This window comes from Aspergillus vadensis (genome assembly GCF_003184925.1).
Source record: "Aspergillus vadensis CBS 113365 unplaced genomic scaffold BO88scaffold_1, whole genome shotgun sequence".
Lineage (NCBI taxonomy): Eukaryota > Fungi > Ascomycota > Eurotiomycetes > Eurotiales > Aspergillaceae > Aspergillus > Aspergillus vadensis.
In genome coordinates, this window is record NW_020292039.1 from 948,144 (window position 1) to 970,426 (window position 22,283).

The 22,283-nt window shown below is 52.6% G+C and overlaps 9 protein-coding genes across 9 annotated transcripts; 6 read left to right on the plus strand and 3 right to left on the minus strand.

Annotated features, from left to right (window-relative positions):
• Positions 1–183: 183 nt before the first annotated feature.
• Positions 184–2,223, minus strand: BO88DRAFT_9034 (uncharacterized protein). Its single transcript, XM_025713243.1, has 2 exons — positions 2,022–2,223; positions 184–1,929 (listed from the first exon to the last, which is right to left on the minus strand). The coding sequence occupies exons 1-2, from the start codon at positions 2,104–2,106 to the stop codon at positions 371–373; spliced, it is 1,644 nt and encodes a 547-aa protein (XP_025568157.1). The 5' UTR covers positions 2,107–2,223; the 3' UTR covers positions 184–370.
• Positions 2,224–2,766: 543 nt separating this feature from the next.
• On the plus strand, positions 2,767–4,038 carry BO88DRAFT_400047 (ADP-ribosylation factor family protein). Its single transcript, XM_025705467.1, has 2 exons — positions 2,767–3,034; positions 3,091–4,038. Exons 1-2 carry the CDS (start codon positions 2,986–2,988, stop codon positions 3,786–3,788), a joined length of 747 nt encoding a protein of 248 aa, XP_025568158.1. The 5' UTR covers positions 2,767–2,985; the 3' UTR covers positions 3,789–4,038.
• A 397-nt stretch (positions 4,039–4,435) lies between these two features.
• Positions 4,436–5,344, plus strand: BO88DRAFT_377505 (uncharacterized protein). Its single transcript, XM_025704403.1, has 2 exons — positions 4,436–4,604; positions 4,665–5,344. The coding sequence occupies exons 1-2, from the start codon at positions 4,509–4,511 to the stop codon at positions 5,184–5,186; spliced, it is 618 nt and encodes a 205-aa protein (XP_025568159.1). The 5' UTR covers positions 4,436–4,508; the 3' UTR covers positions 5,187–5,344.
• Positions 5,322–7,169, minus strand: BO88DRAFT_9066 (phosphatidylinositol N-acetylglucosaminyltransferase subunit A/GPI3). Its single transcript, XM_025713249.1, has 4 exons — positions 6,946–7,169; positions 6,853–6,887; positions 6,414–6,802; positions 5,322–6,363 (listed from the first exon to the last, which is right to left on the minus strand). Exons 1-4 carry the CDS (start codon positions 6,974–6,976, stop codon positions 5,397–5,399), a joined length of 1,422 nt encoding a protein of 473 aa, XP_025568160.1. The 5' UTR covers positions 6,977–7,169; the 3' UTR covers positions 5,322–5,396.
• Positions 7,170–7,323: 154 nt separating this feature from the next.
• BO88DRAFT_400049 (putative ATP-dependent RNA helicase DBP6) lies at positions 7,324–10,106 on the plus strand. Its single transcript, XM_025705468.1, has one exon. It carries the CDS (start codon positions 7,397–7,399, stop codon positions 9,983–9,985), a length of 2,589 nt encoding a protein of 862 aa, XP_025568161.1. The 5' UTR covers positions 7,324–7,396; the 3' UTR covers positions 9,986–10,106.
• Positions 10,107–12,604: 2,498 nt separating this feature from the next.
• On the minus strand, positions 12,605–13,814 carry BO88DRAFT_400051 (2-methylcitrate dehydratase PrpD). The gene has a single exon (XM_025705469.1). The coding sequence runs from the start codon at positions 13,779–13,781 to the stop codon at positions 12,783–12,785; it is 999 nt and encodes a 332-aa protein (XP_025568162.1). The 5' UTR covers positions 13,782–13,814; the 3' UTR covers positions 12,605–12,782.
• Positions 13,815–14,482: 668 nt separating this feature from the next.
• On the plus strand, positions 14,483–16,305 carry BO88DRAFT_420807 (citrate synthase; the record flags this gene model as incomplete). The annotated part of the gene is made up of 5 exons (XM_025708466.1): positions 14,483–15,009; positions 15,061–15,258; positions 15,308–16,072; positions 16,121–16,203; positions 16,256–16,305. The coding sequence occupies 5 exons, from the start codon at positions 14,483–14,485 to the stop codon at positions 16,303–16,305; spliced, it is 1,623 nt and encodes a 540-aa protein (XP_025568163.1).
• A 1,392-nt stretch (positions 16,306–17,697) lies between these two features.
• Positions 17,698–19,482, plus strand: BO88DRAFT_439861 (MmgE/PrpD family protein). Its single transcript, XM_025709738.1, has 2 exons — positions 17,698–18,109; positions 18,183–19,482. Exons 1-2 carry the CDS (start codon positions 17,861–17,863, stop codon positions 19,389–19,391), a joined length of 1,458 nt encoding a protein of 485 aa, XP_025568164.1. The 5' UTR covers positions 17,698–17,860; the 3' UTR covers positions 19,392–19,482.
• Positions 19,483–19,700: 218 nt separating this feature from the next.
• On the plus strand, positions 19,701–22,190 carry xlnD (beta-xylosidase XylA). The gene has a single exon (XM_025705470.1). It carries the CDS (start codon positions 19,715–19,717, stop codon positions 22,118–22,120), a length of 2,406 nt encoding a protein of 801 aa, XP_025568165.1. The 5' UTR covers positions 19,701–19,714; the 3' UTR covers positions 22,121–22,190.
• Positions 22,191–22,283: the final 93 nt, after the last annotated feature.

Sequence of the window (22,283 nt, forward strand, 5' to 3'; positions counted from 1 at the left end):
TGCTCTGGGAGGGTTGGTAAATGGGTTACGCGCAGAGTAGTATATAGTTCTACGTTAGTACTATCGCGGAATTCTGTTAGAACAGTGCTTACCTCTCGGCTTACATTTATGTGGGAATGAGTAGGGGTTAAGGTGGTGGCCAGGGTTGTACAATCGCGGGTGTACTTCTGTGGTAGTATACCATGCTAAAAGACTTCTTTTATTGCAAGTAATGACAAGGCCTCTCCAGTCATAATATATGCAGATCACTAGAACAATTCAGCAGCTATACATGAGTAACAACATATCCTCCCTTTATAAACAAAGCCAACGGCATGCTATGTACAATCATCAATCACATCTATCATCTATCATGTATCATTCATCATTCCTACCTCACGTCAAACCATCTCCAGAGCCACCTCCACAATCCGTTCGGCATAACCCTCTGCGGCCAAGTCGACGCCATGCGGTCGTTATCCACAGCACGGAACTCGCTAGGTGGCGAGATATCGTGTCCATCTATGCCGCGCATGACACCCAACGATGACTGTGGCCGAGAGGTATTGTTCGATCCACTGCGGACTCGTTCCTTACCCGTGCGCGCGTCAACCAACTTCCCGGCGGCTTGAACACAGCTACCGTACGCAAATCGGATGAGAGAGTCACCTGTGAGGCTGCCGATTACGAACACGTCTGGCGCGATCTCAATATCTTCATACACTTTGCTGCGCAAGGACCGGGCGGAGATGACGGGGCTCGTTTCTGTGGTTGCATCTTGGTCGAGTACTTCATTAAGAAGCGGACGGTCGAGGTAGTCGAGGGTGCCTCGTCGGCCAGTAGCGTACACCATCCCGCGGACGGCGCGGGTGATGGTGCTCCCGTCAGGCTGGCGGAATGTGACCAAAGCTTGACCCTCTTGCATCTCGACGTCCAGAACTTCCGAGTTAGGCAATCCTTCGTATATATCTTCCCATGAGCGAGTTTCCAAGAAAGGGATCGAGGTGGTGCGCCGCGGTTTTACTCGCTTCTTCGTGGGGTCTGCTGCAACGGCAGCTCGTTTCATCAGTCGATAGACTCCGGCGTATTCGGGATATGCTTGGTGATGGCAGCCACGCAGGGGTGATGACCGTCCTTCCGGATCCCATTTGAAAACATGGATGATCTTCTGATCTGCCGGCGCAGAGATGATGATGTCCGCGGCAGAGAATCCAGAGCCGATCACAAGCAGCGGAGTCTGCGAAGTGGGCTGGAGCGAGGCCAAAGGCTGCAGCATTGGGCTGGGCTGCAGCACTTGAGTGAATATACCACTAGCCAGGACCAAGTGCTTGCAGTGGATGTTGTGAGAGTGAATGTAAAACCCATCATCTGTTCGTGAGATGCCGGAGATGGTCTCATTAAACCGAAACACATCATCAATCTGAACCGCCTCGGGGTACGTGCGGAAGTAGCTTGCTGTTTCTTCCCGGCTGGGTCGGGTATATGCCGGAAGCTCCTTGCCCGTGATCTTCCGGTGGTGCTCAGCGAACGAATAGCCCGGGAGAGACAGCATCGACGCATAGCTGAGGGTCTGGATGTCCCAGCTGGCAGGCACGGGATTATCGGTCCACTGACCCCCTGCATGCTGAGCATTCCCGAACACCAAATGGGGAACGGCCTTTTCGGGCACGAACCGCCATTCGACATTCGTGATGGCCTCAAGCTCTTCCACATCCACGCTGGGACGCACCAGCGTGTCCAGAAGCACGTTCACAGGGAGAGCCTGCGTAGAGTACGACAGTCTCGAGGCGGCGAAATGATCCGTCAAAGCGTGCACGTCCACATGGAGCAACTCCGGGAAATCCTGCAGCTTCGCATGCAGAAGCGGGTCAGGATGAGGAGGATTGGAGGAATAAAATGGAAGATGGCCATGAAGAATATACGACAGAATCATGGCCGACGGCCCGTTCCCTGTGGGGGATCACATCAGCACGATAACACGGACCAGGGGGAGAAATCAGATGAAAATCCAGCATCTCCGTTGGCACGAAATGGCGACATACCGACGATAATGGTATCAGTCTCCAATGAAGGCATTTCTTGCGCCTTCGCCCGCCCAACCATCGTGGGGCATGCTGTTTGCGACATGCGATAGCAGGGTTCCTCTGATTAGTCCCAACCACACACAGATTGAATATCTACAGTAAAGCCACTACCTCCAGCTTAAGGGAGAGAACCGGAGGGCCATCGAGTGGCCGTTACATTGACAAGAAGGAGGAAAGATTAAGCTTGTAAGGAAGCCATAGGAAGAGGAAGGGGGAGAGGGGATGCCGATTCCGCGAGCGGACAAGGCAGGCCTGGGGAACGCTGACAAACTGACAAATGCAAGACCCTCAACTCGACTATGTAATCCTTACTTATTCCAGTAGGAATGGATCCAGCCAAGGGACGTGGGGGGGCGATTGCTTGCCAGCCTCCAATGATGACCGTTGCTCCGTGCCACCGGCGCATCCGGGGTCAAGAAGTTGGGAAGTTTGGCTGCCACAATTGACCCGGCAGGCCGTGGTGAATGGACCCCGTCAATCTGGGTTCCGAGATACTTTCATTGAATGGAAGAGCAACATTTCGGAGCGATAACGGCATTCCCGGATAATGAATAATATTCCCAATAAATGAAGAGATCGACAATGCATGACTTGACGTTGCGGGGTCTTCCTGTTCCGGAAGGTAGGGCTCGGGGCCTGCATCATATGTACCCTATACCCTACCTTCCTGTTCGAGACACGGCTGACGCGTGGAACCCCAGGCCATCAATCTATCGCCATCGGCGCTGGCCCAGACTTCTCCGTATCGAAGCGCAAGAGACGATACAAGCAGCAGGTGAAATAGTTTAAGAATCCAGCCTTCTGCTGCTGCCATGATTCTGTTACCTGAGCTGTCGTCCCGCCGGTTCTAATTGGAATTCCGAGGCTGCCTCCGCCGGAGGTTATCTGGTCTAGTCTCCGCAGTCCGTTCCTCTCCGCAATCATGTATCATCTGGCCAAGTCCCTGTATATGTACGCTACTAGCAAGGAGGGTGAGTCGATGTCTTTGTCATAATCCCATCCTTGCGCGCTAATATCACGGTAATAGAATACTCCGTACTCCTCCTTGGCCTCGATAACGCCGGCAAAACTACCCTTCTGTCGCAAATCAAAGCCCTCTATCAACCCCGACCAGATGGCGCCCCCGCCCCTAACCCCGGGAAAACCGTGCCCACCGTCGGCCAAAACGTCGCGACCATATCCTTACCGGACATGTATCTGAAGATCTGGGATGTGGGGGGACAAATCTCCATGCGGAACCTCTGGCAAAGCTACTACACCAGCTGCCATGCCATTATCTTCGTCGTCGACAGTGCCGACGTCGGTCAAGACCCAGATATCACCCGGCTTCCGAGTCGACGACCTAGCTCTGCATCCGGTCCGTCAGGAGGCCACCCAGGCGCATTTACGGAGGAAATGGTCGGGATCAATGCGCCTGGAAGCGATTTCGGTCGCCTCGACGAGTGTCGGCAAGTGCTAGAATCGGTTCTACAGCATGCGGATGTGGCGGGTGTACCGATTCTCGTTCTCGCCAATAAGCAAGATCGGGAGGACTCGGTGGAGGTTGTTCGTATCAAGGAGGGGTTTGTGCGCAAGGTCTTTGAGGGAGAGTCTGGGGCCGGGGTGAGGGATAGTCGTGTGTTGCCGGTCAGCGCGTTGATGGGGTCGGGCGTGCAAGAAGCGGTGGAATGGGTGCAGACGCGAGTCAAGTGGAATAAAGAGGGACGACCACCGTTAATGAAGTGATAGACTTGGGGAGCTGGAATGGTCTGTTGCGAAGAATTTCGATTCTTTTCTTGTTCTTATTCGTGTTATTCGGGCTTGAGTTTGGCGTTAAGAGGTTATGTGATCGGGAAGATACCTTAATTGCATTTGTTTGTTTTCAACTTGGCTCTTGTTCAATTGGCTTTCGCTGTAACTGTTATACCTAGCGCATGTTGTACCCCAACCATGTAGACAGCCATATCTACATCCAGCAATGACCACAGCATAGTAGACCATATAACACTGTGAACACCTACTACATCATAATTATCATCTCCATGGCCTAGATCAAAACAAACTGCCAATTCAATGCGACCGGCATCTGACGGAGACATCCCCTATCATCCCATACCAGATACTGCAGAGTTACACCACATCCATGGAAGCACGCGACCGAAAACCGGACTGATTGGACGCACTGAACATTCTCGATGCCAGTGCATGACGTTTATCCCAGTCAAAGCAATGGTTCGATGAAAGTGAAGTGATGGAAAAGCATGCAAGCCATGAAGTCAACGCCGGTCACTTTGACGTCATTCCCGTGAAGCCCTAAACTGCCATCCCGGACGGTTCAGCTTGTATATATAGCTGTCCGGTTACTGTCTGCTTCAATTCTGTTTAGTATCTATCAAATGCAGAAGTTGTATACTTTATAATATCATCCTGAATTTCACAAAACAATAATCTTCGCACACATCCACCATGAGCCACTTTAACAACACCGACTCCGTCGCTACGAACAAGCAGGGTGAATTCCACCCTTCTGTGAAACCTACGGGTCCTCTTCAGCAGGGCGGTGTATGTATCTCAGTGGAATGCGTCCATTCATGCAGGTTTTATTGTACTGACAAGGAACAGCACCAAGTAGGAAGAAAGGTCGCTCCTAGCGACTTCGTTCCCGAATTCCGTGCTGAGAGCCATCCCCCTGGTACCGCGCCCGCCAGCAGCTCCTACCAGCCTAATCCCATCGGCGAGGTTGGTGGCCAGGCACTCAACCCCAATGTTGAGCGCAGCCATGGCAAGGAATCTGTCAAGACCAACGCTAGCGATACTTTGATGGGCGCTACATCGCAGGATGTGCACCGGGGTATGGGTCAGCCTATTTCGGGACAGACCAGCAACGAGCTTCGTCATGATGGACAGCATGGACGCAAGGGCCAGAGTGCGGGCTTGGAACAAGTTGGAGCTAGTCGGGGAACTACCTTTGAGAGAGACATGCCGAGCCAGCGTGGACTCGAGCGCGATGAGGCGCGCCCTGGTCAGCGCGGTGATAAGGGTGCATTGGCTGCAGAGGATCGCGTGCCGGAGTCGGCAGAGACGGCGGCTGCTGAGTGGAAGTATGAGCCTTCGACTAAGAGGGATAACCCGCATAAGCATTGAGCGTCACCACAGGCTGGACCTTAATTGGACAGTGAACATGCTTAGAAAGGAAGTAATTTAACGGCAATATATTAATGAACAAAATATTCCTGCGTCTATCGGTATGGGTATCGTGCTGTCTCTGTATCATAAGCGAATCAAAATTGCAAGTCGAGAAGAGGTTGGCCTGATCATGGTGTAATAGAAATTGTAGGTGCAGTTGGGATCATGCTATGATGCAAGTCCTAGACGGTCGCCTTTGTACGTAGGCCCTGGCCGTTTGTTCTCTTTTTGGTTGATCTTCTTAGGCCAGCTGCGCGCAATGTCAATGTTCGCACGGGGAAACCACATCTCCAAGAAAACATAGAGTAAGAAGTCGATCACCACGCAAAGGCAGAACAGCTTGCCTGCCCACACCCCGCATCCGTAGTACCGTTTCAAACGGTCAATAAGGGCAAAGCTTCGCACCCGGTCCCGACCGGCCTCCCATCCCTGTCCGGGATAGTAGCCGTAGAATTCCTCGGGGCTAATGTCCCCGGATATGCCTTTGTAGACACGTTCCGTACGTTCGGCTACGTCCGTCCAAGAATACATCATCTTGACCTGGTCGTGGAATCGATCCGTGCGGACTTTGTTCGAACGCAGTGCGGCGATGGCTTTTCCAGTGGCAAGCACGATATCATCTTCCTCCGGTTTCGCAAAAGTTGTCATGTGTTGGGGGAGCACCTCGGGAATGCCACCAACGCGTGTGCACACCACGTATAGACCACAGCTTGCAGCTTCCACAAGGACAGTACCGAACGCTTCAGTCAAACTCGGATGTAGATAGATGTGTCCCCGAATCATCACATCACGCACTTCTTCGTGCCGCACCGAGCCAAGCATTTCAACTTTGTCCTGCAGTACATTCCTTTCTAGCATCTGTTCGAGATCGATAGCCTTGGGCCCTGATCCAGCAATGATGAATCGTACATTCGGGTGGGACGCAAGTATCCGGGGGATGGCGGCAATAAGAAGATCGGTTCCTTTATTGTAGAAAAGACGGGATATGACAACAATCGTGATAATATCGTTGGGCTCCATGGGTCGCGCTATTGGCCGTGGCTCTGGGGGTCGGAAGTTCTCTGCAACCACCGCATTGGGAATGACAGAGACCATCAACGGGTCTAGCGAGGCTCGAAGGACTGTGTTCTCCTTACTATCCCCTGGAGTTATTATAAGTTGAGCATAATCATGCGATTGACGTACCATGTATGACTGACACAAATAACATGGTCCACGTCACTCAAGATGAACTTGAGCAGCTTGTTGGTGAGAATTGACGCGGCATCTGCAAACCCAAACAGCGAATGGTCGGTAAAAACCGTGCGGAGGCCCATTGTCCGTGCATGAAGAATAGCTTCGTGGCAGAAGCTGCTCAAGCTTGCATGGCCATGTACAATCTGAATTTGCTCACGAATCACAATGTTCCGGAAGATAGGAAAGAATGAGAAGACCGTTGGCATGGTCGACTCCCGGTAGATCACGAAGAAGGGGACATGATAGACTTTGAGCCCATTGGTGAGATAGCGAACGCCGGTGCGTCCTTTGTAGGCATGGGTGATGATGATGACTTTATGGCCGCGATCGATAAGCTTCTATGGAGCGATAAGCGTTGGCTGGAGCGAATGAGGTCTGGTAATCTTACGGTCGATAGCTGATAAATGTGACTTTCAATTCCGCCTGAAGTCATCAGTAGCTGGTCATCGAAGGACTATTGGAATGAGAGAGAACAACTAACCTGGTTGGGGGAAGAAAAAGTCACTGACCATACTGTGGACCGGTGATTAGTAGGCCAACCTTGATAGATCGCTCGAAACGCAAGCAGACACTCACGCAATGTTATATGTCATAATGGCAGTCGGTAGTCTCTGAGCTACCCAAATGACACCTTCAACAATGGCCTTGACAGGGCCGTTTCCAGCATATCCATGTTAGGACCAGACCAGCGTCAGGGGATAGCAGATGGCCGTCGATCGAAGCTGCGGCGATGGAGAGACGCGATGAAGCCCGGATTGGTCCAGACCCGGGCGGCGGTGGGGGCGGTGGGGAGGTTCTGCCGGGAAAATATTCCCCGCTGGAAAAGAAATATTGATGTTTAATCTTCGGAGCTGCTCTGGCAACACCGACCCAGTGCTACATTCCCCTTTCCCTTGTCAACCTCGCGCTGATCCTGCGCTACCGCCGCGATCATGGCCGGTGATCGCTCCGCATCTCACGATTCTGCCCGCATAAGCTCAGGAACTCCGTCGAGCGCCAAGAAGTCTCACAAGAGAAAGAGAGATCTCGATGGCTCCGCCACCGCTATATCCACTCCCACCCCGACGAAGAAATCCAAGAAGAATCAGGGTTCTCCAGCCAACGATACCCCAGTCAAGGAAAGCCGGAAGAAGAAAAAGCACTCAGGAACTGCAAGCCGAAGTGCTGTTCAAGAGACGTCGCCCCAGAAAGAGAGTGCTGTCTCGCCGGTCGGCGGCCAAACGACTACTTCAAACCAAGACGACAGCCTCACTAAGAAAAATAAGAAGAAGTCGAAGGATGGGAAACGGAAAAGCGGAACAATTAGCGATGCAGCTGAGGAAGATGTCAATATGAAGGATGCGGACGACATTGAAGAGACCAAAGAGGAAGAAGCTAAAGGGACGAAGAAAAGCCGAAAGACTTCTGAGCCTGCAACGACAGAGGATGACGACGACAAACCTACGAAGAACAAATTTGCCGGCATTTTGTCCAAATTTGAGAGGTCGAAGAAAGCGCGGGAGCTGGAAAAGACAAGAGAAAGCATGAAGGATGAAGATTCCACTGAGCTAACGACAGCAGAGCCGGTCGTAGCACAAGGTCTGGAGCCGTTACCACAACCAGAAGCAGCGCCTGAGCAGGATGAAATGCCAACCTACTCTTCGCTGCCGCCATGGCTGGCCAATCCCGTCCGTGCATCGGCTCAGGAACGACGCAAATTCGCCGATTTGGGGATTGACTCTAGCCTTCTCCGAGTTCTGGAAGACAATGGCTATCATGAAGCATTTGCCGTGCAGTCAACCGTCATCCCTCTCCTCCTGCAAGGACCAACGAACCACCCGGGAGACATTTGCATCTCCGCCGCCACTGGTTCAGGAAAAACTTTGTCCTACGTCCTACCATTGGTCACGGCGTTGAAGCCGCTTCCTGCGCCTAGGTTACGAGGACTCATCGTGGTGCCTACTCGGGAGCTTGTGAAGCAGGCCAGAGAAGCCTGTGAGCTCTGTGCCGCTGGATCCGGCCTCCGCGTCGCCTCTGCAGTTGGAAACGTTGCGATCAAAGACGAGCAGCGGTCGTTGATGCGCGTCGATCAGGTCTATGGCCCTGCGACGTTCAAGCTTCGCCAAAACGTGCAACTGACAGGCGATGATTGGACGAACTTCAATTTGCAGGACTACATCTCAGAAGCGGGTGATCTAAGCGAGTCTCTGCCAGGCTACGTTCACCGGTCAGAACCTAATGTCGACATTCTAATCTGTACACCCGGTCGTCTGGTCGACCATCTTCGCTATACCAAGGGGTTCACATTGAAGAATCTCGAATGGCTTGTCATTGACGAGGCAGATCGACTACTAAATGAAAGTTTTCAGGAATGGGTGGACGTCGTGATGACCTCCCTGGACGCCCGGAAAGCCCCTGGTGCATTCGGTTTTAGCGGCAACTTTCTGTCCGGGCTTGGCTTGCCGATCCAGAGCAAGGAGCCACGGAAAGTCGTTTTGAGTGCCACCATGACTAGAGATGTGACGAAGCTTAACTCTCTACGTCTTGCCAACCCCAAGTTAGTCGTCATCGGCGCGGATGCCACCGCAACGGATGATGAGAGCGGTGGCGTTGCACCGTCAGACGAACAGTTTACGCTCCCGCCTACCTTGAAGGAGCATACCGTATCGGTTGGAGATGGGTCGCAGAAGCCGCTGTATCTCCTGCGCCTCCTGCTGTCCCACATCAAGATTGAGACTAAGAGTGTCAAGCCTTCTGTGCACGATACTTCTGACTCTGATGATTCGGATTCCGACGAGTCAAGCTCTGGATCAGATTCCGATGACGCGTCGGACGTGTCTAGCTCTGATGATTCAGATTCCGACTCAGACTCGGATTCGGACTCTGATACCAGTTCTGAATCGTCTTCAGACTCTGAGGATACCTCGGAGGACGAGTCGAGCGACGAGTCAGAGTCGTCCGACAGCGACTCTGAACTAGAAGACGAGAAGTCGGACCGACAAGGGCCCTCGCAGACCACAGTTTTGGTCTTCACGAAATCGTCTGAATCCGCATCACGACTGGCTCGCCTGTTGGCACTCCTCGAACCCTCCCTCTCCGACCGCATTGGCACGATTATTAAATCGAACAAGTCGTCTGCTTCACGCAAGACTCTCACAGCTTACCGCCGGGGCAAGATCTCTGTGATTATTGCAACGGATCGGGCCTCGCGTGGTCTGGACCTACGGTCACTGACCCATGTTGTCAACTACGATGTGCCAGCTAGCATCACTACCTACGTGCACCGGGTCGGTCGTACAGCTCGTGCTGGCCAGGAAGGATCGGCGTGGACGCTTGTGGCACACCGAGAGGGCAAGTGGTTCGCAAGCCAGATCGCCAAGGGGTCGGATGGGAAGATCACTCGGTCGACTAAGGTAGGAAAGGTGCAAGTTAAATTGGATAATATGAAGGAGGTCAAGGCACGCTATGCATCTGCCTTGGACTTGCTCGAGAATGAAGTGAAAACGGGTGGGACCAAAGCTTCCAAGCCTAGTGCACAATGACCTTGATGTTAGGTAGTTCTCGGACAAGTGTATATAGTTAGCCCGAATACATGCAGACCAGTCTGGTGACCCTTTCTGTTTCGAAAGATTGACCCAGGCTGAATACATAACTATCAACCCCCCACCCCCGCAGATCACACTCAACAGCTCTCCCAACGGTTCTGTGCTTTATCAGGTTATTAGTAACCATATCACTGTTCGTGTTGAGGTGCCCGGCTCAGCCGAGAGTGTCAGGTGCAGTCCATCTCATTGTTGGACTCGCCGTTCTTCCTCCTCTTCTCAGTTCCTCGTTCCTATCGTCGTCAAGTACTACCGTCCAGTTGCCGTTGACTTATCTCTGCTTTGGCAGTATGTCAAGAGGTATGCTAGTACAATATATATAACTACTCGTGCCGTACTCCAAAATACTAAGTCACATATTTATGGCATGAGCTGATCCTTTTACTACATTACAGGCAGCAGAGCATCCTACCAGCGACCGTGCCGATTCCCCAATATGATGGTCTAATTCCTCCTCATGTCACTAATTTATATATGTCCACCCGCGCCGCTCAAATCGCTGCACCAAACAACCGGTGCTGTGGCAGATACATTCACCCAGGTCGCCACGTCTTCCATGGTCGTCCTGGTCCGAGCTGGTCCCTTGAGGCCGTACCAATCCGTATCCCATAAAAATTACGCACATCGGAAGTGTTACTAAATTCCTGAGAGGTGGTGGTTGCCCATCTGACCTGCCTTTCGGAAGCACGGTGTGATCGACGGTCCTACGCAAGTTACAAATGAGAATGGGGTATTGACAAAGAGCTGTACAGGATTCGTCGTGACAGGTCGAATATGGGCCTGAAGGACTGGCAGGAAGAGCACTCTCACTGACAACCGTCGATACGTATTCCCGAATTGATGGCTGCCTGTTTCAAGCTGGATAATTCTGTGCGCACTTCGGCCTGGTCATCTGGATGGCGAGCGACGACGTGGAACAGAATGGACAGAAGCCCAGCAGTGGTGTCACAGCCAGCAAGGAGCGCACTCAGCAATAACCCCGGTCGCGTCGCCAGTGAGTTCGACCACCTCGGAGAAAAGCAGCTCAGAGCCTGAGCCTTCACACAGGGGATGTTACGCGCTCGCACGGATTCATTCGCACTACTGTTCACACTTTACATAGACCCTGGTTCCAGCAGCAGCTCAGTTGAAACTGCGTTTGGAAATGGGCTGCACGGAAATGGACAAACCCCATTGTGCGCAAGCCATAACGCCATATTTGGCTTTGTGACACGGGAGAACTCTAGCAGCTCGTGATCGTCCACTTTGAACGCTTTAACTGGAAAAGGAAGTCGATAGCAGAGTCAATAATCTGCACTAATAGCAATGCTATTATCTACAAGAAATTGTTTCAGGCGCAGAAAAGAAAAAAGAGTAAGAAAGAAAAGGAGGGGGGTAGAGATGAAGGGGGAAACTATTCCATATTAACTGTTGCGGTTGCAGATCGGATAGACAGTACACCCAACTGTCCTGCTATATCCTGACTTACGGACATGTCTCTCAAAGGTTCCAAAGTCAGCGATGTAGCAGAGGGCGGAGGTGGGTTTGAGCAGCACTCGCGACTTTTTCCACTGCTTCCCATCGGTGGCGATGCCTACGCAGCACTTCACCACAGAATCCTAGATTTGGAAGAGTATCCAATATTACGAAAGCGAACTTGCATATAGTTCAGCAGACGGCGCTCGAGCGTGGTGGCGACCGTCTTGCGGAGTGCGTCGGGGCTTAGTCCAGGGTCTAGATGGCTCTCCTGCGGTGGTGAAAGGCACCTGTGATGGTCTGATACCTGTCAGATGTGTTGCCCTGCAAGGGGAACCGGGCCTACAGTGTAACGGCAAGGCAAATTTCCATACACTACAGCAAAAGAAAGGGGAAAGCATGCTGTCTGTACTCGAATGCATGTGACGAAGCAAACCGAGAACTTCAAAAAAATTCAAAAGCAAAGAAATGGGGCCACAAATAGAGGAAGCACCATGACTATGTGATTCAAGGACCATCACTAATTTTCCAGATTTCCCGCTATCGACTTAATAGTTTCTACTAAACCCCCACTGCCTCGGAGGCCTTCTGGCGGAGTATTTCTCGGCGTGGATATAATCCGCGCCTTCAAGCTTATCGAATCTCATGGCTTACAGCAGTGATCGACCAGCTGCAGAAGGATCACGACGAGAGGCGTCGCTTGTAAGTAGGGCGAGAACGCCAGGAAAATTAGGAAATTGCCGCGCTCATCGGCAGTACCGGCTTATACTATTGAGCTTGGGCCTCCTATTACGCTTTTAGGAACTGTTTTCCGGCTGTTTGTGGTAATTCTGGTCGTGAAGGGGAATCCCTGGCTTGCAGACTACTGTGGGTGGCATACAATAACGCAAGAACAGCCTGATTCCCCACTTGGTTAACGTTGCCGAAGAAAGTATCAACACGTTGACATCCTAGAAAACGACCAATAGGCGGCATCTGGTACCCAGTAGTGCAAATGATAAGTTGTTTCTCTTCGGAACTCCCAAAGCAAGAGACTGTACTTGAAGAAGCAATTTTCAGGGGTCTCATTGCCATGACAGTTTTATCATACAGGATCAAAAATCACCACACATCATATTACTGAGTTATGCTAATTAAAATGATTGTACGAGTCTATTTCCGACCAGTTCCAAACTATATGCACCATAATTCCAATGATTCCAGCAGCGAAGACCCGCCAAGCTCGTCAAGCTCCTGTTCAATATCCACCAGTTCCCATACCATCTAGTAGTTTCAATAGCGATCATCGGCCCAGCAGGTCGACCAATCGATGCACCGGAAGTTTGTCCTGGTGGATCGCGTCGATCACCCGGCTTGTCTCCTCCGCCGTGAACAGGCCCTCCATGTTTCGCTCAAACTTGGCACGCACCTTGGGCAAAGTATCTTCGTGCATCGGATGCCCGATCGGGTATTCGACGACTATTTCGTCTAACTGCTCCCCGTTGGTCAGAAAGACGGTGAGTCCGCTGGCCGCCGCCTTCTTGTGGTGGTAGCCGTAGGTGAACTGCGGGTCTTCGGCCATATGGATCCGCTGGCGCAGGGCCTCAACACGCGGGTCATGGGCCCACACGCTCGAATCGTGGTAATCCTCTGCTTCAATAATCGCGTTCTTCAACAGCACCACCGACACCATGTACCGCATGCAGTGATCGCGGTCGGCCGCATTGGTGAGCGGGCCTTGCTTGTCGATGATGCGGACAGCCGCTTCATGCGTGCGGATATCAATGCGACTGATTTCAGTAGCGGGATCGATCCCCCTGCTGGCCATGGTCTCGGCCAGCGCCATGGCTGCCTGTACTGCGGAAATGCCGTGGCCCTCTGCAGTGATAAGTTTGAAGAACACTTCCTCCATCACCCGTGTCTTGAAAGGCCGTGGCAGCTGCAGCTCCTTACCCCCAAAGCTGACAGCCAGGAACCCCCATTCTGGCTCAGTTAGCGCGCTGGGGATGCCTGGCTGGCCGGCGCGAGCTAGTAGGCACAAGTGTACAGCACGCATGGCGGCATCCCCAGCGGCCCAGCCCTTGCGTGGCCCCGCATTGGGACTTTGACGGAAGATGCGCAGAGGGTGACCATCAGCCCACGCATGGGAGAGAGCGACGGCGGCTTGTTTCTCCGTCAGACCCATCAGCCAAGCTACAACAGCTGTGGAGGCGATCTTCACAAGTAGCGTATGATCCAGCCCCACCTTGTTGAAGGCATTGCGAATCTGGTAGCAGCCTTGAATCTCGTAGGCTTTGATCATCGCGATCAGAACCGTCCGGACGGTCAGTGGCTGGCTGGTGGCGCCTGTACGGCTGAGCCAATCTGTGACCGCCAGAATGGCGCCCAGGTTATCTGTTCGTCGATCAGTTAGCCCTATATCCAACCAAGCTTCTGGGAGTGCAGATCTTGCCGACGGGCCTTACCAGATGGGTGGCCCCATTCGGCACCAGGGTATGCATCATTGTGATCCAGAAAGCGAATCAAGGTTGCCATGTCAAAGGCACCCTTGACTGGATCGAGCTGGTGGCAGGTGCCCGGCAGCTTGAACCCATAAGGAGCGACCAGACCTGGTGTGTATGGGCCGATCAGAGCGCGACACTCGGGGCTTTGTTGAAGAGTCTCCAGAGCGCAACCAAGAGCATCCATGAGAGCATAGCGGGCCCGCAGAATAGCGAGGTCGCTTGTTACTTCGTAGTGGTAGACATACTCGACTAGGCGAGTTATCATTTCGTCATACTGTCGATCGGAAGTGGAAGACATGGTTTTCGGAGTGTGCACGGAATGACTTTGGAGTAGATAGGATTTGGAAGAAATGTTTGGATTGGCTCAGAAAGCGACGAGAGTGATGGCGAACGAAACAGACCGCAAAGGGAACCGCCCTTTTATGCTCCGTCGGGCAGACCGTGTCAGCCAGATGCCTTTAGATCGCCGGTGATAGTCTCTGCGGGCTGTCACTAGTCGATGGATCAAAGCTTGACAGACTATCTCGGCGTATTAATTCGTCCTTTTGAACTATTCCGTCCGAGACTGGATGGTCTTGGACAGACGGCTGCTGCCACGCCAGACGAGGTACAAATATGTGCTTCAGAGCCAGACAAATCCCAACAGAATCAGGACAGCAGCAGCGACAATCCTTCGCAGACTCATCGCATCCCCTTCTACATCATGGCATACACACTGGTATCTTGGCTGGGTCGCCTCTTCGATGCAGGCAAGAGCCTGCTGCCCTTACAGGGCAACTACATCAACGCCCTACTGGAGCAGGAGCTGCCTGGTGAGCGTGAAGGCACATTGACAGTGCGGGATAACCGGACGGGATCGAAGTATACGATTCCCATCGTGCGCAACTCAGTACCCGCCATGGGATTCCGTCAGATCTGCGTCGACCGTGCAGGAAAGAGCCCGCGACAGCAATTCGAGGATGGGCTCCGGTTGATCGATCCTGGTTACCGCAACACAGCCGTCAAGATGTCCAGCATCACCTACATGTAGGCTTGCTTTTTGTCCCCTGGTCATCTTTGTCTTACTGACTGAGGTAGCAATGGCAACGAGGGCGTCATTCTGTACCGGGGCCACCCCCTGGCATCGCTCATCGGAAAGAGCTACGAGGAGATTACCCACCTTCTCATCTGGGGCTCGCTACCTACACCCGAGGAGCGTCTGCGCTTCCAGCGGCGAATTGCCGAGGCGATGATGGTGGTGCCCGAGAACGTAAAGAAGCTCGTGGCTACTTTCCCGTAAGTCCGCCCCTTATCTTCGCTATGCATGCTGCTAACCTTGAAGCAGACGCAACACTCCTCCCATGGTCATTCTCTGCGCGGTCTTGACGGGTTATCTGGCAGATCAACCCGAGCTCATCCCCGCCCATGCGGGTGCCAACCTGTACAACCGACGCCCAGAAATGGTCGATGAGCAGATCATCCGCACACTGGCAGTCACGGCGATAGCCGGGTCGATAGCTCACTGCCACATGAAGGGAGAGGAGCTCCGCGCAGCCGACCCGAACCTGAGCTACATCGAGAACATCCTTTGGATGGGCCGGTATGTGGATAACAACGCGGCAATCACACGGGAGAAGGCAGCGGAGATCTTGACGAAGGCGTGGTCGCTGTATGCGGATCATGAGATGACCAACTCGACATCGGCTTTTCTTCACGTCTCGTCTTCCCTGGCCGACCCACTTTCGGCGATGGCTGCATGCTGCATGTCTGGCTACGGACTATTGCACGGAGGTGCCATCGACGCGGCATACCGAGGAATGCGGGAGATTGGTGGACCGGAGAATGTGCCCAAGTTGATCGAGAAGGTGATTAACAAGGAGTGCCGGTTATCCGGATACGGCCATCGGATCTACAAGCAGGTGGACCCTAGGGCGAAGTACGTGCGCGAGATGCTGGACGAATTGACGCGGGATCGTGACATTCGCGAGATGGACCCTGTGCTCCAGGTGGCCATGGAGATCGACCGGATTGCGAGCACACACGAGTATTTTGTCAAGCGCAACCTGCAGGCAAATGCGGACTTGTACGGAAGTTTCGTGTACACGGCACTGTAAGGTTCCCCCACATTTTCCAAGAGGATATCTACTAATCCATGCAGGGGTATTGACTCGCAATTTGCGACGGTGCTGGCAGCAACTGCACGGGTATCTGGTGTGATGGCACACTGGAAGGAACAGACTGGTAAGTTTTTGTCACTCCCCTTCTTGCAAACAAGAGATACTAACAAATGTAGAACGCGCACCGGACTTGTGGCGGCCCCTGCAGGTGTACGTGCCGAACTAGGAAAAGGGGTTTAGGATGGAATTGTACAGAATGGGTCATCATAGGAGTCTATTGTTTTCGGGTCTGGGTCTTGGTTACTCCATAGTTTGCGCTATATTCTTCAGTTAATCTATTTCAACAATAATTCTTGATTGTCATCCTCATTATCCATGATACCGTATGACGAAGCCTATTGTTTTAGAAATTAGGTGCCAGCGATTATTATTATTATTACAATGATTATTGATTTGTGGTTCTTAGAAGTACAATAAGGCTATGAATAGATTCATCTTTAGCTAGACGATTGTTGATGGATAGTAACCAGTGTTACTAGTACAAGAACCAAGAATACATAAAATTGCATCTACTAGTAGGATGTAATCGATAAGGTGTACTAGCCTATATATTCTAATGCCTCAATAACAGTCTCCTTGGAAAGCAATTGTTCTCTTTAAAAAAGGCCTTCTTAGTTGCTGTAGTATATACTCTCAGGTAAGTATAACAGTAGTAGCATCATGGGTGTAACATGGGGCGGCTGAAGAGAATAGTTACTAATATGTACCACTACCTCACCAACACCTCTTCCTAAAGCATATCTAGTATTCATCCAATAAAAATCAACTAATGGAGCTCCTCTCCACTTTATCAATGTATCAAATTATCAATGGACTGTACTAAGCCTTAAGAACTCAATGCTATTCTCCCTGTCCCCTACGATTATTCAAAAACAGAGGGCACTTCTCGACAACTATAAATCGCTAGTCTTTGAATCATTATGGCATTTTTGTTCAACTAATCAGTCAGTGCAGTAGATCCCGCTACATAACAGTTGTAAAAACATCAGAGCAAGTAGACCAGGAGTATGTGTCTGTCTAGTATTGACCGGACAGAAAACAACCGCCAGAACCCATCATATTTCTTTTGTCTCCGACTCCACATAACCTAAAGGAATATATGTGCCTGCACCCTTAATTAAACCCCTTAGACTCCTAAATAGCGGTCAATGTAGGTAGTGTTATCTCGTACAATGATTAGCTTCGCTAGTTACAATCGGGCGGCAGTGATCGGCATGCCAGAAACCAAAAAATTGAAGATCGACAATGACATGTTCTTCCTACAAATTAAATATCGATCTTTGCATATTAGTTGGACTATTGATGAGTTTTAATTTTGATATATCTCCTATTCTGGTCTAATGCAATAATAGTCTATATAGTGGGTCATTGATCAGTCGATCCGGGCATTTCTACGCCGTGTCTAAACTCCGTACCGAAATACTCCTAGTGAATTATAGTCTAAAAGATAGTTAGTAGAATGTATCCAGAAATGAATCGAATAGAATTGAAGACGATTGGGTTCGCCAAGCAGCACCCTGTATTCTTACTTACTTTCTTTCTATTTGTTGTTGGGTAATCATTCATACCCCTATAGGGCTATAACTAACAAACTTCACACTTTTTCCTCGCCAAGCTATTCTTCTCACTTGCTATCATACTCCTCTCTTCTATCTCCATCAATCATTTCCAATTATATACCTGTCCTTCGGTCACATAATACTTAATAAAGTTGTACCACAATGACCTCTCACACACCTCCCCCCGCCACTTCCACCGGCACTCCCGTAACTCACACCCTCTCCAACTGGCTGGAAGGACTCACTCCCGAGTCCATTCCCGCCGAAGTCCGTGAACGGGCCAAATACCTCATTCTCGATGGATTGGCCTGTGCTCTGCTGGGGGCACGACTCCCCTGGTCCGTCAAGGCCCATGATGCCATCACTGCCATTGAGGGAGAGGGCAAATGTACCGTGATCGGATGGAATGAGGTATTTTTTTCTCCTCTAATCAGACTCCTGCACGACTATAGATGTGATAGATAGGATGCTAATGAAGTGATAGACCCTCCCTCCCAATGCCGCCGCCCTCCTGAACAGCACCTTCATTCAAGGCTTCGACCTCGACGACATCCACATCGAGGCCCCCTTGCACAATATGTCCGTCATCGTCCCAGCGATTCTCGCAGCCGCAGAACAGGAACACGGCAGCTCGGCTCGCCCTATTAGCGGCAAAGACTTCCTAACCGCCACAGTTGCCGGCTGCGAAACGGGACCCCGTGTAGGCTACGCCCTGGGCGGAACACACATGCTCACAATCGGATGGCACTCCGGTGCCATCTTCGGCCCTGCTGCATCTGCCGCAGCTGTCTCCAAGCTGTTAAATCTCCCCGCCGCGCAGATCGAAGATGCCCTGGGCATGGCGTGCACACAGGCCTGCGGACTCATGTCAGCACAGTTCGAGAGTATGGTGAAGCGCATGCAGCATGGGTTCGCATCACGGAGCGGAGTACTTGCCACATACCTGGCAAAGCAGGGATTCACGGGAATCAAGGAGATCTTTGACCGCGAGTATGGTGGGTTCTTGAAGATGTTCTCGCTCGGGGCGGAGACTGAGCCCAAGTTTCACCCAGAAGAAATTAGTAAGGGATTAGGCGAAGTATGGCAGATCAAGAAAATCAAGCAGAAGTTGCATGCGTTGTGCGCAGTGACGCATTGTACAGTGGATTGTGTTAAGGATCTTCAGGCCGAGCATCCTGCGAAGATGGGCGAGTGGAAGAAGATCGTCAAGATCGAAGCGGAGATGGCGAGGGCTGCGATGAAGAAGGGTGGCTGGGCACCGGAGAAGCCGGCTACCGTCACAGCGGCGCAGATGAGTATACCGTACGCGGTGGCGTTGCAGGTCGTGGATGGGGAGATTGTGCCGGGGCAGTTTGCGCCAAGCATGTTGAACCGGGAGGAGTTGTGGGATGTGATTGGATTAGTGGAGTGTCGGGAGGCTAAGGAGCTGGATAATACGTGGGCGCAGAGGGTCAAGATCACGTTTGAGGATGGGGAGGTGCTGGAGAAGTTGTTGAAGGCGCCCAAGGGAGTCTACCCCGGGGTGACCAATGAGGAGGTGTTGGAGAAGTGGCGGGCTGTGACGAAGGGGGTGATTCCGGAGGAGAGGCAGAAGAAGATCGAGGAGGTGGTGTTGAACTTGGAAGAGGTGGAGGATGTCGCGGGTGTTTTGGGCGAGTTGTTGAGGGGAGAGACGGTGAATGTGCTGCAATAGAAGATTACCCCTTTTGGACGGGGATGGCTTCATATTTCCCAAGCGATGTCACGCCATACCAAAGACTCATTTACCCGGTGCCTGAGCAGATCTCTACTTGTTACAACAATGCCAATGTTCGTACACTCTTAATTGCTAAATGCAAGCATTCCCAGTTCTTCCCCATGCCGGCTAAATCATTCAGGCTAAACCCCGCGATGAAGTCAATCGGCCATTCTCCGGCGTATCTCCGCATCTCCGCAAAACTCTATAAATCTACCCCAGATTCAGTCCCCGACCATCTTTTTCTCCCCCCACAGACTGGCTCAACCATGGCGCACTCAATGTCTCGTCCCGTGGCTGCCACTGCCGCTGCTCTGTTGGCTCTGGCTCTTCCCCAAGCTCTTGCCCAGGCCAACACCAGCTATGTTGATTACAACGTCGAAGCCAACCCCGACTTGTACCCTTTGTGCGTGGAAACCATCCCACTGAGCTTCCCCGACTGCCAGAATGGCCCCCTGCGCAGCCACCTCATCTGCGACGAATCAGCCACCCCCTATGATCGAGCAGCATCGCTCATCTCGCTCTTCACGCTGGACGAGCTGATCGCGAACACCGGCAACACCGGCCTCGGGGTCTCCCGACTGGGCCTCCCTGCATACCAAGTATGGAGTGAAGCACTTCACGGCCTCGACCGTGCCAACTTCAGCGACTCAGGCTCCTACAACTGGGCCACCTCATTCCCCCAGCCTATCCTGACCACCGCGGCCCTCAACCGCACCCTCATCCACCAAATCGCCTCCATCATCTCCACCCAAGGCCGCGCCTTCAACAACGCCGGCCGCTACGGCCTCGACGTCTACGCCCCCAACATCAACACCTTCCGCCACCCCGTCTGGGGTCGCGGACAAGAAACTCCAGGAGAGGACGTCTCTCTCGCCGCCGTCTACGCCTACGAATACATTACCGGCATCCAGGGTCCCGACCCAGACTCGAACCTCAAACTCGCCGCCACGGCCAAGCACTACGCCGGCTATGACATCGAGAACTGGCACAACCACTCCCGCCTGGGCAACGACATGAACATCACCCAGCAAGACCTCTCCGAATACTACACTCCCCAGTTCCACGTCGCCGCCCGCGACGCCAAAGTCCACAGTGTCATGTGTGCCTACAACGCCGTCAACGGCGTCCCTGCCTGCGCCGACTCTTACTTCCTCCAGACCCTCCTCCGCGACACCTTCGGATTCGTCGACCACGGCTACGTCTCCAGTGACTGCGACGCCGCCTACAACATCTACAATCCCCACGGCTACGCCTCCTCCCAGGCTGCCGCTGCCGCTGAGGCCATCCTCGCTGGCACCGACATCGACTGCGGTACCACCTACCAATGGCACCTGAACGAGTCCATCACTGCAGGAGATCTCTCTCGCGATGATATCGAGAAGGGTGTGATCCGTCTCTACACGACCCTCGTGCAGGCCGGATACTTTGACTCCAATACCACTAAGGCGAACAACCCCTACCGTGACCTCACCTGGTCTGACGTCCTCGAGACCGACGCATGGAACATCTCCTACCAAGCCGCGACGCAGGGCATTGTCCTTCTCAAGAACTCCAACAACGTCCTTCCCCTCACCGAGAAAGCTTACCCACCATCCAACACCACCGTCGCCCTCATCGGTCCCTGGGCCAACGCCACCACCCAACTCCTGGGCAACTACTACGGCAATGCTCCCTACATGATCAGCCCCCGCGCCGCATTCGAAGAAGCCGGATACAACGTCAACTTCGCCGAAGGCACCGGTATCTCCTCCACAAGCACCTCGGGCTTCGCAGCCGCCTTATCCGCCGCCCAGTCCGCCGACGTGATCATCTACGCCGGTGGCATCGACAATACCCTTGAAGCGGAGGCATTGGATCGCGAGAGCATCGCATGGCCGGGTAACCAACTGGACTTGATCCAGAAACTCGCCTCGTCGGCCGGAAGCAAGCCGCTCATCGTCCTCCAAATGGGCGGCGGACAGGTCGATTCCTCGTCCCTCAAGAACAACACCAACGTCTCCGCACTCCTCTGGGGCGGATACCCCGGCCAATCCGGCGGTTTCGCTCTGAGAGACATCATCACCGGAAAGAAGAACCCCGCGGGCAGACTAGTCACCACACAATACCCCGCCAGCTACGCTGAGGAGTTCCCCGCGACGGATATGAATCTCCGTCCTGAGGGAGATAACCCCGGCCAGACATACAAATGGTACACCGGCGAAGCAGTGTACGAGTTCGGCCACGGATTATTCTACACGACCTTCGCGGAGTCATCCAGCAACACCACCACGAAGGAAATCAAACTCAACATCCAGGACATTCTTTCCCAGACACACGATGACCTGGCGTCAATTACCCAGCTCCCTGTGCTGAACTTCACCGCCAATATCAAGAACACTGGCAAGGTGGAGTCGGATTACACCGCCATGGTCTTCGCCAATACGTCTGATGCAGGCCCGGCGCCGTACCCGGTGAAGTGGCTGGTCGGATGGGATCGGCTTGGGGATGTGAAGGTTGGGGAGACGAGGGAGTTGAAGATTCCCGTTGAGGTGGGGAGCTTTGCGAGGGTGAATGAAGATGGCGATTGGGTGTTGTTTCCGGGGACGTTCGAGTTGGGATTGAATCTGGAGAGGAAGGTTAGAGTCAAGGTTGTGTTGAGTGGTGAGGAAGAGGTGGTGTTGAAGTGGCCGGGGAGGGAGGAGTAGATCGCTCCAAGCGATTAAATCATCATCATGACGATGTATATAGCCCCTAACTATTTATTATCAATTGACATTAAATGTTAACTCATAAAGAGCTAGCTCTCCATCGTGGGCGAATAAAAGAAAGGTTCCATAAACTTTATTACTGACTAGCTAGTAGCTATAG